Source organism: Periplaneta americana, chromosome 4, assembly GCF_040183065.1.
Source record: "Periplaneta americana isolate PAMFEO1 chromosome 4, P.americana_PAMFEO1_priV1, whole genome shotgun sequence".
Lineage (NCBI taxonomy): Eukaryota > Metazoa > Arthropoda > Insecta > Blattodea > Blattidae > Periplaneta > Periplaneta americana.
In genome coordinates, this window is record NC_091120.1 from 147605364 (window position 1) to 147626192 (window position 20829).

Here is a 20829-nt window from a genome sequence, read left to right on the forward strand (position 1 = left end):
AGTACGGCCCCATTTGAAAAAAAGCATGGGTAATTAACATTCCGCTTAGCGGTGATTCTGCGTGTTATCTTTTCGGCAGTAAAAACTCTCCGACTTACTGGCATTAGGCCTATATTATAGATGTAAGTTATTGGCTTACATTCTAATCTTAATTTAACATTTTTTTAAATTTTGTTTGTAAATAACTATGTTACTCAGTGAAAATGCAAGGGCATTCCTTTCCGTTGTGATAGTTTTTTTCTAATTTTGCTATACATTCTTAGCTTTAGTTTCGATATGCTAATGATAGTAGAGTGTAAAAAAGAGAACAAATTTAACGAAACAACAGAAATGAATGTGCTGTAAGAAACATCACGCGGAAAGAAATAAGAGACAAATAGCCAAAAAGATCTTGACGAATGTCGCAGCTACGATGGAAGGATGTCGTCAGAGCCCGGAACTGAAGTGAAGCTGTCGGCTTTCAGACGTGTGAGAAGAAAAAGATAATAAATATATGTTCTAAAGCTACTGAGAAGTAGTGCCTTATTATTATAGCTCGCACAAGGAAGAGTTACCGAAAAACAGTGGTGGCGTTACTGTCTGTTTTGACGTGTGTATGTAGGCACGCCGAGGGAGCGAGAGGTACGGACCGATGAACGTATTACCTCTTCCAAGAATATGAACAGTTGGGAACATCGCCTGTGGAAATGATGAGCGTAGCAAGGGAAAATTCCACGTGAATTAGTCGCGCAGCATATGTTTACGAATAAAATAATGATAGTCTGCGAGGGGAAGGCTCCATCACTACATAATATAATAAACGCACTTGGAACAAGACACGTGTTCACATGCAGTGGAACTGAAACTAAAACAGTAATGTAACTATCACAATGCAAGATTGATTCTATCGATATCGTTTCTCTTCCGACTGTAATCTTCAATATCATTTAAGTTATCTCGTGACCTTTCCTGTCGCCCGCTCTTCCTTATCGATTTGTTTTGTTTGCATTGCTTTCGTTGGTAATCCCTGTTTCCAAGACCTATAATATTAATGCTTTGTGATTATCAATGAAAAATTCATTCAAGGACAATAAATTGCATCGTAATGAAGTGCAGTGTAGCGGAGTAGTACAACGTGCATCTCCTCCTCCTCGAAGAAATATATTCTGCACAACGCGAGAGAGGAGCAATGGCATGTATTATTAAAATTTCGTACGTGTTTCAACAAGGTGATCCATTTGACTAGACCTGGGAACTAATACCTGAATCGAGTCACTGCCGATTCCCCTTAACTCCCCACTTCACTTTTCTCGACTGAGACAGTAATGCTTTGGTTCGATACGAGTAGACAGTAAGATAAGCATTGCTCAGTGACGGATTGTTTACTGCTGGTTCAACATGAAATGTCGATCACTCTACAATTTCCACACGGCATAATATGAACTTGAATAATTTTTGTACACGATACTGCTAGATGTGACATACAATTCTATAACTAAACCTACAGCAAATTTGAATATAAGAGGACATTTTAGGCTGCCCGTATCAATGTTTTACAGTAGTAATTATCAATTAACATCGTGATTTTTCTTAGGAAAGACACAAATAACGGAGATGGAAGAGCTGAAATATATAATTGACGATAAGTTCCCTGCATAAATATTGAAAACATTGTAAGAGTTAATCTACGTAAAGATTAATTTTTAGTCCTACAGAATTTATCTGTTATTAGGGGAGAAACATTCACTCCGGTGCCGGGGATCGAACACGGCTCCTTGGTTCTACGTACCAAGCGCTCTAACCACTGACCTACGCCGTAGTTCAATCCTAAGCACCGGGAAAAACACTAGAGGAGTGGGATTCGATCAGGTGCTGAGGATTGAACTTCGGCGTAGCTCGGTTGTTACAGCGCTTGGTACGTAGAACAAAAGACCCGGGTTCGATCCCAGGCGCCGGGGCGAATTTTTTCGCTCTAATAACCATCGTAAGATTCACAGTAAATTCTAACATATATGAAGCTCTCATGTAAGCGATGAGTTTGTTAATATGCGCCATTGTAGGAGCCAATGAAAAACTCCCTGAGAAACTCCTTTCATATAAATTTTAAGTAGTTCTCGAGATAAAGTGACAAGTACAATAAGCGGCAAAACGAACGACACTGAAATGTTATTTAATTGCGTTAATACAGTAGGCCTATGTGTTCAAAATGTGTACCATCACATGCCACACATTGTTCATAACGTTTTCTGAAGATTACTGAACATACTGATGAACAAAGGTTGCTGTAAGGACACAGAAAATAACGTTGTTCTCTCGCGTAATTCGTAGATGGGTAATCTGTTTTGAAAAACTGCCCCCATGAGGCCGTGAGATCAAACACCTTACTATAATAATACCGGACAGCTAGCAGTTCAGCGCGTGAACGACGCTGGTGCTGCTACCTAGGCGGCCGGTGTGGAAATATTTGCGAAACAACTGCAATGTATATTGTTGCTGGGCTAGTTAATAGTTTTATAATTGGTGCTGTGTCAAAATGTGAGGGTGTATATTATGTGCTGTTTATAATTGCTACACTTACAGCATTACAAATTGCTCCAAACGTACTTCCGATTTCCGAGAGTTCATGAAACGTGAGTCAACAAAATTCTTTATTAGGCCTAACGCCTTTGTCTCTGTGTTGATAGAACAATAAAAATTAGCTTTTTATTTAAACCTAATAAATGAATAGAAGTTAAAATATATTGGAAATTTTAAGGTTTTATCAAATTAAGTTTTATTGTTGTCTACATGGCTTTACTAATTATTACAAGCATGAGATTACTACCACTTTTATCTTTGCAGTTGTCAGCAATGGGTATATAAAGCGTTATTGTAAATTCATTCTTAAGGTCAGAATTAATTTTGTCTTACTAAAGTAAAGAAATAACACGCAATATTTCTCATAATATCTAGCTTTGATATAAAATAATGTTGCATTAAATACGGTAGTATTCAATTAATATTTTTTGTATTTGTAGACGTAATTCCACGCCGCTGCGCTAGATGTCAAGTGCGTGATATTTCGCACTCACGTCAATGCTGCTAGAATACAGCTGTCCGGTATTATTATAGTAAGGTATTTGGTGAGATCCAGGGAGCAGGAAATGGAGTTCCATGAGAAATTGGACGATCTCCAAAGTGTCGTTGCACAAGGGCAAGTGACCTCCCTCCCCGCGGTATGGGTTGTAGCTCCATCTGGCTACATCCATTGTCGTTGGAGGGATAAGTTTCTGGCGCGACAAATATGGCGCAAATCCCGCACAGTGGCGCACCACACAATGAATTACGTGCTTGATGAGCGGTCCTAAGGACTTCAAAATCATCCTAATTAAAGGAGGTTACACATACAGTACTAATTTATTTTCACAAAAATCGAATGAATTTTATAACTGAAAAACATATACATAACACAAGAAGAAATGTCCCAACTCTTTTGGCAGAACCTAAATGCCACACTACAGCTGGATTAAGACACAGTAGGAATTATGGACCAAGACTATACAATTCAGTATTGAAAAATAATCCAGACCTAAGCAATCTACACATTCTTAAGTTTAAAAATATAGTGAAAATGTTTGTATGACATTTTATAAAATTTATTATTATTTTAAGTGTTACTAGCATTATGTGTTACTAATATTTATTGTATTTCTCTGATGCATGTAACCTATAAGATAAAACATCGTAATAAATATAAATAGATCATTTTCTTAATAAATAACAGTGTATATCCCCAATAAATGATTTCTTAGAATAGCCACAGATACACTTGGTTGTACTTGTCACTAGAAAGTTACTGAAATTTATATTTTCGCCACCATTCATAAAATATTTTGATATGATACCTCTTGCACAAAATGGGAGATCTATAACTGAAACTTGATTAATATATTTCAGTATTATTTGTATTTATCCTGGTAATAATGAACAATTTGACTCGTAGACATTTTGTTTTTCAGCATTAACTTCCCATGATTATATGAGACAATTCGAAGAGAACGGCAGTTACGTAGACCTTCGGCCCCCCCTACTACCAATAATGCATAGCACAATGTCAATAAGGCGGTTGCTGTCGTCTGCAATACATCGAACTTTTCTGTTGATTTTCGAGTTCATTTTTTTTCTGGTTACTATATGCTTATTTAAGCTGTGTTAACTCTCGCTAGTGGTTTTATATTTTATTTTATCCGTCTTAGTATTTATTTTATTATTGTAAATATTTTTGTTTTATTACTGTTATTATTATTATTGTTATTGTTATTATTATTATTATTATTTTTTAATGAATTAATTTGTATTATTATCTTTGTATCATCTCCTTCATGGATATTCTATTATTATTATTATTATTATTATTATTATTATTATTATCATTATCATTATCATTATTATTATTATTATTATTATTATTATTATTATTATTATTATTATTATTACAATTATTTCTAACATCAACTTTATTATTGATCTCTTTAAAATTTATGTAGACTACTGGACTGTACCCGAGCACGAACATATGCTTATTTCGGGTATATATTCATATGTATCATTTCAAATGTAAATTGTGAATAAATTTGAATTTGAATTTGATTTAAAATAAGCCTAAGGCTGCGGTGTTTGCCTATGGGCCCTTCTCCGAAGATAAAAAGTCTAAATATAAATCATTAATTGCAATAAACTTAGTACTTATTAATAAATACTGAACTTTATAGGGAAAGGTCACTTTTGAAATGCCGCGAACGAATTCTGCTTGTATTGGGGTTAAATTTATCTGCTCTTCTACATGCGGCAATCCATTGATTGCGAATTTTATTTTCTTTCGGCAAAGAAAAGAAAGAAACATTTCCAGAACCGGATCTATTATAAAAATCATTATTACAGGTTGCCACACCACATCTTAAATAACATTAAACAGCGTGAGCTCAAACTATATGATTGTATTAGCGCTGTAAACCAAAGCCAAGTGGAAAAACTTGTGGCGTTAGTTTCTTTCCCCTCTCTCATCTCCCTTCTCGTCCGTAAGGTCGACAATTGATCAACTTGTGATCAAGGTCAACATATTCCATTTCGTAAACTAAATCCAGAAGCTCGCAGTCACCATGGAGCTCTCCGCAACATTATTGTGTTCAGTTATCTTGCTAGCAATTCTACTTCTCTACCTGTCATGGGAAGCAGAGTCAGGTCGAATGAGACGAAAGATAGCCAACCTTCCACGTATTAAAAGTTATCCAATAATTGGGAGCTTGCTGCCCGTAGCTCTGGTGCCATATGCAGGTAAGTACATACAAAATATTTTCCCCATAATCTCACAAATTATTCCTCTTTCTTTTCTAGTGACATTGGTTCATAACTCTTTACTCTCTCTAAATATTTGTAAAAAAGCAGTTAGAACCTCACCATTAATATCACACAACGTCATACATCTGGACTATAACTACAATATTAAAATTCAGTATTAATTGTACATTTTCTTCAAATTTTGACTGCCCATGTTTACCAATCCACTAGAGTTAAGGCGGAACGATGGATGAAATTTCTATTTCAATTATTTTTCAAATTAAAAACTTGTTCTTTTGTGCACTTACTACTATTGATATCAGTAATGATGTGTTTAAGTTTCATTTTTATAGGTTTAGTAGTTGACTTGATTTTTTGTACATATACTCTTATTCATATCAGTTATAATGTGTTTAAGTTTCATTTTTATAGGTCTTTATAGGTAGTAGACTTGCATTTTTGCACACATACAACTCCTATTGATATCAGTACCGTAATGATGTGTTTAATTTCATTTTTATATGTTTAGTAATAGACTTTGGAATATGTATTATATGTCTTTCTCGTGTTAAATTCTATCGTATCTGGTTAACATGTATCGTCCTGTTATGACCCTTCTTCAGAACTGGTTGTTGCTGGTCTTGGCGCCTTTTATTTTGTTTAATGTGGGAGTGTGCTTGTTCAGTGTAATGTGGAGTCGAAGAGCGTGTGTGTTCTGAAATTGAGTTTTGTGTTGAGAATTTCATTCGGATGTGTTTTTGTGTGTCTGTATATTTCGTATTGTTTTAATGTGTTTAATTTTTGGATTTTTGGTTGGATGTGTAGAATATCCATGTCTGCGTTGATGTCTCTGTAGGTGTGGTTAGCATTTGTGACGTGTTCTGCATATGTGGATGTGTTTTGTAATTTTGTTATGGCTGTGATGTGTTCTTTGTAACGTGTTTGAAATAATCTGCCTGTCTGTCCTATGTAGAAGTTGTTGCAGGTGTTACATGTGAGTTTGTATACGCCTGTGTGGTTGTATTTGTTTTTTTGTGTTGTTTGTGTGTTGAGATGATTTTGTATAGTATTATTTGTTCTGTATGCGATGTTGTAATTTAATTTCATGAATGAGGTTGTAATCGTGTGTGTGTTTTCGTTTTCGCATGTTAGTGTGATGTATTTCTTGTGTTCTTGTATTTATGTTGTAGTCTTATGTTTTTTTGTGATTATGTTTAGTCTTTCTTATTATGTTGGGGTTGTATCTGCTTCCTTATGCTATGTATTTGATTGTGTTTAGCTCTTCTTTGTAATCATGTTGGTTCCTTGGTATGTAGAGTGGTCTGTTGAGTAGTAGCATTGCTAAAAGAAAGACAGAACAATAAACTAGCATTGCTAAGGACACAGCAAACAACAACATACAACAGGATACACAATTTCCAACATAACATTCAACCACAACGAAACTAAACAACTAGAAAGAGGATTAAGACACAACATACACCAAAACAATACAGGTACAAAACAACAAACACAAACTATCATAAAAACAGAAAAAGCAATGCGAAACACACGAAGTCAGCATCACCGAATACATAAGACAAGACATAATAATAAAGATAAATAGAGTAAACAAACCCACAACAAACATGCAAGAATATAAAACAATAAGCACCTTGCAGACAAAACAACAAGAACATAAGCTAACTTTGCAAAGGCTATTTCACAGTAATCCTAAATAAAAAACACTTACACAATAAAATAGAAACATATTTCAAGGAGAACAAGATCATAGAACTCAAAAACAAACCCACCACTGGCGGCCGCTCATTCGGAGCGGGAGAGAGGTGTTTACCGCTCGCCGAAACGGAGAGGAAGATACGTCAGAATAACATATACTTGCTATATATAGGTAGAGGAGAGGGAAATTACAACTCAGCTATCTAGTGGAGTGCAGTGGGTATTCTCAGTAACTGAATCACGTTGCTTACCTACTGCTACAGTACAGTATGAAGGAATCTAAAAGACGGAAATATGGTGATCAGGCAAATTCTTTCAATGTTGCATGGGAAAATGCTTATTTTTTCATAGCTGCTGGAGTAAATACTCAGTGCTTTATCTGCCACAACATTTTGAAAGGTAGAAAGAAACGTAACATAATACGTCATTACGAGTCCAGACATAAAGATACTAAAGATATTAATCTTCAACAATTTAAATATCTCTCTTCAGGGAAAAGGCCAGCTCAGTGTTGATATGTTGAATAAATTACAGGATTTCAGTCGTAAACTTACACTTTTCGTAAGTCAGTTTCGGGAAGGTAATGTGTCTTACTTTCGAACGATAGAAACTGCTCGTGATGAAGCCATGTGAAACGATTATGTGCAAATATTAATTGAAATTCAAAATGAATTTAATTCTAGGTTCCAAGATCTTGTCTTAAGGTTCACACCTGTTGAGTAACGGTTATCGCGTCTAGCCGTGAAACCAGGTGGCCAGGGTTCGATTCCCGGTCGGGACAAGTTACCTGGTTGAGGTTTTTTCAGGGGTTTTCCCTCAACCCAGTATGAGCAAACGCTGAGTAACTTTCGGACTCATTTCACCGGCATTATCACCTTCTTTTCATTCAGACTCTAAATAACATAACCTGTTGATAAAGCGTCGTAAAATAACCTATTAAAATCTTAATTGAAAAGAAGTTTAAAGTTATCATAATAAATTCCTTCAACACCAGTTGAAACAATGTCATTTAAGTTACAGGTGGGCCTGGTTGGCGCAGTTGGTATATCGCTGGCCTTCTATGCCCGAGATTGCGAGTTCGATTCCGGGCCAGGTCGATTGCATTTAAGTGTGCTCATATAACATCGGCAGTTGCGAGCGTCGTTAAATAAAACATAACATTTAACGATTTACAGCTCGGACTTACAGTATTGATCTTCAATGTGGCCTAAGGGCTAAAGATCGTTTGAATAATACTACTAGCCTGGTTGAGATTTACAAGACTAAACATTAGCAATAATATCCACGACTACACAGGCTAGCTGTGAAAATGATTGCTATGTTTGGCTCAACATTTATATTTGTGAGCAACTGTTTTCTATAATCAACATTAATAAAGACAGGCATCGAACATCTGTAACTGATGTTTCATTACGATAAGTAGGCTACTGTTCCTTTCAGCTGCCAACAGCATAAAACCTCGTTTTCATGTACTAATAAATAAAAATATAAGAAAATGATATTGTACATTTAAGTAGGTATAAAATTTCTATTATTTCTGTAAAATAATATTCCTGTATCAATTAATAAGTCCAAGATAGTTTTGCAAACACTGAAGGGGAATTCATTTCATGAACCTCGTACTAGTACTTCCCTTTTGTGTACATTTTGTACGAGATCACTCCTTCTTCCGGTCCACCCTATACAGAGCGCAGCTAATACTTGCATTCCGCTCATGAGCTGTGAGCCGGCTCGGAGAGCGCAAACCATGTGCAGGCCTGGTCTATAGCTTGTGCGTCGTCTGCAAGTCCCAGTCGGTAATGTGTGCTGGCTTCCTTATCGCAATGAACTGCAGTGAAATGCACATACGCAGAGAGCTTACATTTTCTTGATGTATGACGTAATCTATGGTTTCCCATTATAAACAGTGTGCGCTGCAAGGGAAAGCAGCGATTTGATATGACTTGTTAGCATTGGCTTTTTATAAAATCTACAAGCAATCAAGAGTGAGTGACTACCAGTGTTGAGAGGTTTTTAAGAAAGAAAATCCCTCAGATGGGTTGAAAAATCCCTCAAATTTAGAAATAATTCCTCTTGGGGTAATATGGTCTAAACTCCAAAATACACATTTTAAAAACGAATGAAAATAATAAATTAGAAAAAGACAATGTTTCTAATAAATATCACAGTGCAACAGATCGGCATATTGTTGATGATGCTGTTAACATTCTTCTTCTCACTCTTCTTCCGCAACCAGCAGCCCAGTTATATGGTTGTCTCTTGAATCCTTGTTGTAGGCTACATATTTTCATTAAACAACTCCAACATTTCGTCGGTGATTGGATAGTTGTAACACTTTTTGTTCATTTGCTCATGTCAAATTTCACGCGTACTAGAGACGACACTGTTTTTGCTGATAGTTTATTTCTTTTCTTCGTTGTTATATCAGTAACCATTGAAAATATGTGCACTACATCTGCATTAGAATGGGGCAAAGAAAGGCAAATTTTGGCTAGTTTTCCTAAATTTTTGAACAAAAATTCAGAATTTAAATTGTGACATTCTTCTATTCGCTTTCAAAATTTGGGTACAGGCAAATTTAGATAAGCAGTTTTCTCTTCAGAGGGAAAACAATTGGGTAAAAGATTCCATTCATTTAATACTGATTCTTGGTTTACTTTTGTCTTATATTTATAAACTAGTGAAGTAAGTGTGATACTAGATCTTTCAACAGTCTTACTGACACCTAATGCAATTTTTGGATAGAAAAGTCAAATTAGGCTACTTATAACATCTGGTTGAAGGGGCAGTCTTTTCAAGGGCTCATTGAAAGCTACTTAATAGAACTCCAAACATCATAATCTGAACTTTTACTTTGTCATCAGATGGCATTCTTGTAAAAACTGGTAATTCTGGGGACTTTTTTCAACTGTAATGCATTTTTTATGCAAGGGAGTGAAGCTGTGTCTTTCTAATTTTCTCTTACCGGCCGATATTTCTTTTTGCAACAGAAACATTTTACTTTATAGCGATCATTAGATTTAACCAACCAATCTTTAAAATGAGGTTCCTCCAACCATGATTCAACGAATGATTGTTTCCGCCAAGATGTCTCACTATGAGATAACTCTTTTTTATTTGAAGTTTTTTTCGGCGTGGACGGTCCTTCTTGAAGATCACTCATTGTACGAATAAAATAAACACACTTTTACAGCAATAAAATAAACACACGCTTAAAAATGTCAGTAATTTAAAACTAAGAAAATAAAAAGACATTAAAAAAATATAAACCTAAAACTATGGTCATAATATAAAATATGTACATTTTTCCCGGCTGTTAATACAAGAGCTGAAACTACAGTATATTCCTAACGTACTCATTTTCGAAACAATCTACTGAGAATCTGAATTGATTTGAATATAAAAAGGGAAGACGCAAACGACAATGGTAAATGACAGCCAACAAGCAGTATAATTAAAAAAAAAGCAGTAAAATTAAAAAAAAAAAACATAAAACTCATTGGTCGTTTCTATCTGAATCACTTGAATTAAAATTATATGTTATAACAATGCATTGTTAACAAACCACATATGAAGCATATAATAGAGTTTTCAGTGTTGAATCACTTTTATGTGTTCTTAATAAAAATTAAGAAACTCATTTTATATCTGAAAAATAAAAATTTATTTTGAAAAATATCTAAAAAATGGAAAAATTGGAAAGATGTGAAAATCCCTACATTTTGTGTCATTCTGTCAAAAAATCCCTCACTCCCTTTTCGACCAAAAAATCCCCACGTCGAAGGTTAATCCATGGATGAATATAATAGGATTCGAAACTTACCGAGTTTCCCGTAACACATACTAGAGGCGCTGTTGTAGAAATTGACCTTGCTGCCACCTGTTGGGAGAGGAGCGTTATTACATCTAGCAGCGCACCAAGTAGTGAAAAGAGTAATTACTACATGCATTTAGCAGCGCACCTGGTGACGAAAATGTTAAACTGTGCAGAAAGTATTCCCTCCCACCCTCATCGATATTCAAAACTAACCCAATTTTAAACAAAACATTTTCAGTTTTATTCCTCACAGCATCTTCTACTGAAAATTCTTACCGGAGCCAATGGGAAGATAAAAGAGACGATCTATTTTACACTACCAGATTAAAATATAACCAGACAGAGACAAAAAATAAAGCAAAAGGTTAGATAATTGGGATTGTATTCTTTTGGTATTTATTGTACAGCCCACCCCCTCCTCCCAGCAGTCACGCCAGTGGTCAACTCAAATAAATTAGAAATAACATTCAGATGCATTTGGATTTCAGTTCATGAAATTTGCGATTCACTTGGACGATAATATTTATACTAGTAGTTCATTTCATTGTTGGGAAAATGAGTGAAAATGAATCGGGAAAGACTGACTTGTGTTCGAAAGTAATAAAGAGAATAAAAATTCAGAAAATATTGAATATTTTGTTAATTCAGGACTGACATTGTTATATCGAAATGTAGTTAAGACTAAAATCAACAGATGCAGCAGCTTACTGTAACCAGAATAAAATTCCTTAAGAACGTCTCACTGATCTCAATTGATCAATACAGTAGTTTTTTTCCGACATACAGACTTATCTTATGAACAAGCGTCACAAATTTCAGTGTTGCAGTCTTGACAAAGTGTTACTGGTTTACTGTAATGTCAACTATGAAGGTTATTGACATTGCTTTAGCAAGAAGAAAAATAGGACACTTATTTTATTAATCCTAGGTATTCTTTCTATCTTTACGCACCGGAACTATGATTTCATTTAGTTTCTTATGTAATAATTATGTTATATTATATTCTGTATTTCATCAATCATCATATATTAGGCCTAAATGTTTTTCTCATCTCAGATGCCCGTACAATAGAATTTATTAGTGGAGCACGCTGGTGATTATACTGAAGGGATATAAATGTATTTTCCATGTAAGTTCAATAATATGTTAGTACTCTCTATGTTGCCACTACTTTATTTATAACCCTGGTATTAATCACACTGTCGCATACAACCTGTGAAGAGAAATGCTTCTCTATAAATTTGTATATTTCAGAAAGATGGGAGAAAATATTGGAAGTAAACCTAGCTAATGGACCTATTTTCATATGGTGGATGGGTCCTGTTCCAAGTGTTAGCATTAAGGATGCGAAAGATGTGGAGGTAAAAGTATTTCTTATTGCAATCAGTATATGAGGCTTTCCGTAAGAGAAGGGCGAGCCCGCCAAGGCACGATTTTTTTTTCCTCAGAATATTTAAGACACATATCTACAACTTAAGCCAGGCAGACGTTGGCGGCCTCTCCTATGTTACATCGAAATTACCATTGTTTGTAAGGTTGGAGAAATTGCGTAGTCTGTGATATGTTCATAATATTCATATTACTCCGTACGAGAAGGGCGAATACGCCACTTCCCCTGAATACGCGTGCCATTCATTGTCTCAGTGTTGTAACTACACAGCCGAGTACAACCGTAGTGAGGAATTACGTGTATTTATGGACATTGTAATAGCTTAGTATGAGTAACAGTAACCGTGATAATCAACCAGACATATCTCGTTGTCGTAGGAAACGTCAGAGGCATGTCGAAAAATGTATAAACGTACAAGCAAAGATTAAAAGGAACAAAGGTGAATCGTACATTAGTACGAAAACATCCCGACATGTGCAAGCTCGGGATATAGGCCCGGCATGTACTTATGGGTGCTTCACGCATTAGGTATGGAGAAAATACAACCTGTATTTCATAATTTCTGAGAGTTGGGTGATCAAGACCTCCAGAATGCCTGTATTTCTAAGCTCATAACCAGTGTCGATGTGAACAGATGTCGCATTAAGAACAGGTCGACCTCTCTCAGCTGGGTTTGCCAAAGAGGTACTATGTCACGCCAATAAAGCTCACTTATGATAAAGTAAAGGATCTGAAAGCTCTCCTTATCTATGTGCCAAAGAACGCTTCTGGATGACGTGATCAGCAACCAAAACGTGCAACTAGCAGTGACCGACTCAGAGGAACATCTTCATGAAGATGATGTAATGGATTATTAGCACCCCTGTTCCCAGAAAAAGTGAGACCACTTTTTATACCAAGGGTAATAACATGACAGGCATCTACTTATTTTTGTTTAATAATAATTTGAGACATTTTGTAAATGTCATGTCACAATGCGATTGACCCATTTATGCCCATAGCTTTTTTATTGAATATTTTCATAATTTTACTTATTATAGTTTATATATGTCTAAGGAGTATACCTCTATCAATGAAATTTTATTTGTGTCCTTCGTTACTGTGTAGAGGCCTGTTGCGAAAACGCAACACTTAGCACATAAGATACCAATATTGCTTTAAATTACAGCAGGTCACAGACCGTATTGAAATTACATAAAATGTAACATGTATGACTTATATCTATAATTTTATAAATTAAACTTCACAAATAATTGTCAATCAAGATTATTTTAAGATTTAACTCTAACATAATATTCAAATTCAGTAAAAGGTGTACAAACAGTGCCAAAAGTGAGATTACACTCTAGTACAAAAATCACGAAATTATATATATATATATATATATATATATATATATATATAATCCAGTCGCTCTTTTATAACAGTTAATTTTACATGAAAAGCAAGAAACCGTTTTTCATGTCGGACAAGTTAACATTCTGCGCATTTCTCCATTGTCGTAGATTTTCACATAGCGCACCTTGTCCTCCAATTCTGTGATGAAATGTAGTGACTCACATTGTCGAATCGAGAGCCCAAGGAAACACTGCTGACCATAAGTGTCTTCACAGGACCAGTGTTACTTCTTGGTTGGCCGAATCTTCCAGTAATGCAATAGATACGTTCCTTCTGAATTACAATGGTTGTAGTGTATCAGAGCCAGTGGCACTAGTGGATATTCTGTGAAGGTGCCAAGCATTGTGCAGTGATTCATTCAGAATCCAGATGTAAGTAGGTCAGCACCATTTCTTTGAATGGACGCTGGTTCTATAGCTGATCCATTATATCTGTGCCACCCATATTTCAATTGTAATTTTTACCTAAAAGTGTGAAATTTGCACTGTCTTGTTTTGAGAAGCTGAATAGCGAGACGCATTTGAAAGTGGTTCTATGCCTTCACAATTAGACACCATGGTAACACTGTCATTCCATCAACAAATTACCAAGGCCGTACTCAAATCTGTACATACGTCATATGAGCCTGTGTATTTTTTCTTCATGTCAGTGACATGACTAAGCGGATATGTCTTAATAGTCAATTTTATTTCCCCTTATGGTACCTATTAGTCCCACTCCAATTTCTGTAAATGCGTTCACTGTCTTCAAAGATGTAAAATAATTGTCTGCAAGAATGTGATGAGGAGGTATGTTCTTTTCATTGTCTTCAGACAGGGTGTTCACAAACTGCAGTAATACTCCACCTCCAAGGCCATACTCTGCTTTGTAATTAGTCTGTTGTCTTTTAGCATCCTGGTAATTGTCAAAATCAACGAATTAACCAAGATTGAAATTTGTACACCAGACTTTATAGACAAATCGTATTGGTTTTCCCCTAATGTACTGCTTTAGGCTATGATGCCCAAAATAAGGAATCATCCCCTCATCGCGAACATCTTTTTCTCACCACGTTGACTAATTCCAATTACATTCTGTGTTTTAGTAGTCATTACAGTTTGATCTAAATGTACATTGCATGCTGTTGGAAGTTGACCGGTATTAAAAATCCTCAAAACGTCCCCATGTTGAGACTGAAACACTAATTCTCGATCAGCACAAAGTTGATGTGAATTCAAGTTGCTGAATGTTCCTCCTATATCTTCATCCGTACTATCTTCATCTGTATAATTACGGACGTCCGGAGTCCACACCTGTAGAGTAACAGTTTGCGCGTCTGGCCGCGAAATCAGGCAGACCGGGTTCGATTCCCGGTTGGAGCAAGTTACCTGTTTGAGGATTTTGGGGTTCTCCCTCAACCCAATTTGAGTAAATGCTGGGTAACTTTCGGTGTTAGACCCCGGACTCATTTCACCGGCAATATCACCTTCATCTTATTCAGTCGCTAAATAACCTAATATGTTGATAAAAAGTCGTAAAATAATCTACTAAAATAAAAAATGGCCGTCCGGAAGACATACATATATACACATCAATACTTTCTGTAGTACCTGAAGGCAGTCTACAATTTGCTTCGTATTCAGTCTTCAAGATGACATAGAAATGATATTGTATGTGCTTAGTGTTGCGAAAACGCAACATTACAATTTAGCAGGGTGGGGATGCAATATGGCGGAAGGCAGGCATATAAGTCTGCAATAATATGCAAATACAACTATTTTTAGTACGTTGTAAGCAAATATTTACATATATATGATATAAAGTAAAAACAAAACAATACATTTTCTTCGTCATGGTGTGTGCGGATATGCCAATACTCTGACGTGAAAGTTCACGTCTCTCGCACCGCCACATGAAACTGAAATGGAAGTTAATTATTGTGCTGTAGGCTCCTTCGATTCTTCTAGTATACACAACAATGAAATAAAAGTTAATTTTGTAATTCATTTCTTTGCATTTTTGCAGAACAATAATTAATGCAGAATGTTGCGAAAACGCAACACTAGGCAGATATGGGTTAAGTGTTTATTATTATTATTATTATTATTATTATTATTATTATTATTATTATTATTATTATTATTAATGTATGCCACTACTAAGTTCATTCTATGCCCTTCGATTTTTCCAATATACTGTTTTCAAATTACTCCCATAATATTGATGAATTCATAATGCCATCAACGATCACTATTAGATTGTAATATTAAATTGGACATTTAATTACAATTTTCTATAAAGATGTTCGTTTTTCAGTGTAAAAAGTAATTATCATTTACAGACGTGTCCTTGGCGGTTTCGCCCTTACCTTGTTTACATGTAAAATACTTTGAACATACTTTGATTTTGTCTAAATGTACATTTGACGGATTCGCCCTTCTCTTACGGAACGCATCATATGATTTACTACACACAAATTAATTAGGGAGGAAAACAACTTCGTTATTCACAGCACAAACTAAAATGCAAGCGCAATGAAGAAGTCCACTTGTGTGCATTACTTTACAGTTTGGTATTTTGGCAGCTTGTGGTGATATTTAACACAGTGAGTCTTAATTACTCACAAGTTCAGTAGATTATGTAACTGCGATTCTTTCTGCACTTGAGAAATAATTCAGGATTATTGTTTTATAGTGATAAGCATATTCCAGCATCTAACTTCAGCATGCTTTTCATCGTCTCATTCTAACAAAGTACTACTTTAAATAGATGTTTTCAAACTTGCAGCTCAACCATTGTACTTTGGCGACAGCAGAGTAAGGGTACGTACAAGGAGAAGCCTGGCTGGTTACAGAGCTCGTTGCTCGTAGCCTAGCTTTTCGCTGGGTAGAAAGTCAGGTTGATCAAAACGAAGCTTGTTTGTATCTCCCAGTCAGTGTAACTGAACGTATTCCGCTTTTAAAATTGTCTTTGAAAACAATAACAATTTATAAAAGTGCCAAGAAGAAGTACTTTATTGATCTCCAGGATTTTTTGAGTGTACCTTAGATATTTTGGTACTTTCAGTGCGGAAATAAACATGCAAGTAATTACACCTTTCTGGAAAGCATCTTCTGTCATAATAAAACCTTTTCATTAAATCCCATATAGTTCATTCTAACGCAAATAGAACATTGATAAAATAATAAGTATTAATTACCAATAGGTCAGTATATAATATTATCAAGTTTGTAAAATCGTCACTTACTGCAAAAATAAATTTTATATTTAGATATTTAGTTATTATTGGTATCCATTTCACACCACCTCATTCTAGTGCAAAGGTCAAGAAATCATGGAACTATCTCTATGCTCCCAAGAGCCTTTATGGCATGTGAAGGGGTCGGTCACCTTTATCTTTATTGGTATCCATTTTAACTCCTACTTCATCTCACCATTTCTCAATATGATATAGGTTTTGGTGGTCGGGATGAGCCTGATTCCAAACATTATAAATATTTGAAATTAATCTTTCAGAATCCTTTACACGCATAGAAATGACAAGCTGTAGGCGTTTAGCACGTGCAGTAGTGTGTACGATCTCTCAGGGCGCATGCGCAGTAAAGACATTTAGGTCGCTGATAGCTGGAAAAACAGCTAAAAGGATAGGTAACAATCGACCAGCAGTTTTCGTATTGGAAGTCTCCATTTAGTAACGTTTAGGCATTCCTTCCAGCAAGGTAACCAATCAGGCTACCAGCTAGGCTTCTTCTTGCACGTACCCTTACAGTTGACAATCATATATGTTGTTTATCTAGTTATTCACACATTGTAATCAGTTGTGCTTACAATTTTATTAAATTAAAATATGTACCATATGTTTCAATAAAATGACACACACACACATAGATTTATTGGCATTTAAAGAATTCCTGCGGTACAAAATTCCGGCACACGGACAATGCTGATATAACCTGGGCGGTTGCGATCGTCGTCGTTAAGTAAACCATAATTTTATATATTTATATAGTATATTTATCGCAGAGGCCGTCACTGATAAGACAATACGTATTCACATATTGACAAATATTCATTTAATTCTATAATTTTATATCGTATTTTGTTGAAACTATTCAAGTGCTTTATCGAATTTTTAGATCGTCTTCTGATTCCGATAAGATAATTTTGACCTCAATCCTGCCTTCCTTTTCAGGTTGTCCTTGGAAATTCTAGTTCTCAAACGCTAAGCAAACCTTTTATGTACACTTTTCTGCATCCTTGGCTCGGATCCGGACTCCTAACTGCAACAGGTAACAATACTTTTGATAGGCCTATATGAAGTTTATTAACATCCTCTACTATTCACCACGTTGTAAAGAAAATAACTATTGAACTCAGCGTATTAAGGAAGTATGTGTAAAATACTTCAGTAAATGAGAAAAAGAAATAAAGAAAATATCCTAATGTTATTAAGTATTCCAGTCGTTCATTCATGGCTCAGGTTATGCTTCTACTACAACAATGATCCAATGGAATGTGCAACTTATGCTTATTATGTTAGCGGATCCATTGAAATTTATTTTTACATTTTAAGAGGTTACAGTGCATCGCATAATTTTCTGAAATAAACCACTCAGCCAGTGCTGAACTTGGAAAAATATTTTAGGCGGAACTGTGAAACTACAAACCCTTAAATTTATAAAAAGGCATTTTTCTTTATTTTGCAATAGAAACACGGAGGAGAGCCAAGAAGAAAACAATGCCTTACATAGTTTCTGTTCTTCAGAATGTTTGAGAAATTCAGCATACAGAGCCAAGGAAAAATATTTACAGCGCCAAATTCAAGTACAGGAAAATCAACCGAACATTTTCAGACAGACATTTGAAGGTTTCAGATCTATAGTGGACCAAGCGCCATTTACTAAAACCGTAGAAACTAAGGGTTAAAATGAAGTTATCACCATAATTCAATGGAAACATATAGCAAGTATTATAATTTATACACATTCAAACTAAATCTTCATTAAACTATGGTATTCACTTAACTTTAACCCTTGCTTTCTCCGTTTTCAAAAAATGGCGCTTGGCCCACTATGAGTGTGAACCCTTCATTTGTTAGGTATGGCAAGTCAGAATGTAAAGGGACAGGGCGGATGACATCAACATACATTTATGGGCATATGTCGGGATATATTGCAGATATCTAAGAAATTCTTTCACTGATATAAATACAAAACTTCATATATCAGGAAACAATAAATTGAACATTTCTATTCTCTTATCCATAAAGGTGTATCTACGCACTTGAAGAGGACATCCGTAATAATATGCACGGTCTCTTCTGTAAATTAAGTAATTTGGGAATACCAAAACTATTTCCCCAAGTACGAATTCCATACAGTTACAACTAAACTGCGGAATTTCATGCAATTGCATACTTTTATTGATTTATCATAAGCTTACTTAAGAAGTAAAGTGGATCTTTGCCAATTAATGTTTTCACGTTGGAATAAATGCAACTTTATTTTGCATAAATGCATACTTTGAAGTTTTTTCCCTTTTAAATGCATATGTACTTTTATTTTGCATATTTAAATGTGTATATTAACGTATTTTCTTGTTTTTATTTAATACCTAATTTCAAATTTGCCTCTAATAAAAATAAGAATAATTTGCAAAAAATATAAAAATTATTTCACAAATAAAACGAATAATTATTATTTAATTACTGTTGAGGATATAAAATTGCTGCAACAATAATGGACACTTGTATACCTTGTGTATAAATTGGGTCGTTTTCTACTTTAAGATGATGTCATCTGCTGTTCTGCGTACATACTAGCCGCTTTAGGAGCCAGGACGAAAATGCGTATCGCCTAGAAGTCATTCAAAGTTTGCTTTGATTTCGTACAACCAAAAATGAATGTGATAGACATATGAGGCAATAAAGTCACGTATTGTTGAGGTTATGAAACTGCTGCGACGACAATGCTGCTAATGTGCTCTGATTTCATAGAATCAAAACTGAAGTAGGCCTATTTAGACACCTGCGACAATGAAGTCACTTGTTTCATCATGTGATGTCGCGAAATCGTTTCCGGCATGTAGGGCCGTATTCATAGACATTCTTAGCGCGGGCTTTCGGTGGATGAGCAGCGAACAAACGGTTTTCGTATTCATAAACCACAGTGTCAGCGATATATGATATGAATCCTGTTTAGCACGCTCGTAGCCCGGGCTAGCGAAATGTCTATGAATAGCACCATTAAACTTTAATTCTGACAAATAAGACGATAAGTTTCACAGTAGAGAGCCTGGAGAAATCGTTGGTTGTTTACTGCCATAATAATTACTTTAAAGGCAAAGACAGCTTTAAAGTTAGAAAGTTAAAAATATTTCAATTAAAATATGTATAAGTATGTACAATGAATAATTAATTAATTTATAGAAAGAAAATAATAAAAAATGGTTATTTTAAATTCTTTCATTTACATTACATTATTGAATCAAATAAACCTCTAAAGAGTATTTTTAATGCATATATATTTCTATTTGAAGCTCATGCTTAAGGCGAGAGGATGGTATTTTTTGGTGAAAAATGAGTGAATTAAAAAAAATAATTTTCTTTAAAATGCTCTGTGATATATATGCCATTTCTGAACTTCCTGCGTTATGGAATTTTAAATCACTCGACCCCTTTTATTGTTGTTTCCGGTAAATTGAATTAAAAAAAAAATGTTTTTTTTTTAATACTCTTTGATGTGCGGAATACACTGCATAACACTTCGTGGGTATTTGTGCCCTCATCGGATGTTGAGACGCAATTTTTAAACGTCCTGCGTTATGGATTTTTAAACCACTCGCCCCCTTTTTTCGATTTACGGTAACTTCATTTCTTTGCTACATTGCCATACAAAAATGGATTTAATTTCTAAACTATTGAAGATACAGGCATGAAATTTAGAACACACATTCCTTAGACTATTAGGAAACGTTTCTCTGTAACAGAAGTTTGATAATTGATATCATTTTAAAACTACGTCCGTTTGTTTACAAGAAAAGAATTCAGAAAAGTGTTATTAAATTTAATTGTTTATTTAACAAAGGTAGGGATAAATATCAAACTTATGTTACAGACAGTTTGTAGAGCATGCGTTTGCAAGTACATTGCAAAAAAGGGGATGAATCTACCTTTACAAATGGTTTAGATATATCGATTTTAATAAAGTGCTGCATTGGGCATATTTTTTTC

The 20829-nt window shown here is 35.0% G+C and overlaps 1 protein-coding gene across 5 annotated transcripts in view; it reads left to right on the top strand.

The window, feature by feature from the left end:
• The first annotated feature begins 5095 nt into the window (after positions 1–5095).
• LOC138698294 (cytochrome P450 4C1-like) overlaps positions 5096–20829 on the top strand; it is a 44151-nt gene continuing 28417 nt past the window's right edge. The window contains exons 1-3 of one of the 5 annotated variants that reach the window (XM_069824096.1): positions 5096–5292; positions 12086–12192; positions 17791–17887. In XM_069824096.1, coding sequence (XP_069680197.1) covers positions 5118–5292; positions 12086–12192; positions 17791–17887 — 379 coding nt within the window. In that variant the 5' untranslated portion in view covers positions 5096–5117. The remainder of the gene's footprint in view (positions 5293–12085; positions 12193–17790; positions 17888–20829) is intronic. The other 4 variants (XM_069824091.1, XM_069824094.1, XM_069824095.1 and 1 more) reach the window with 4 other exon arrangements.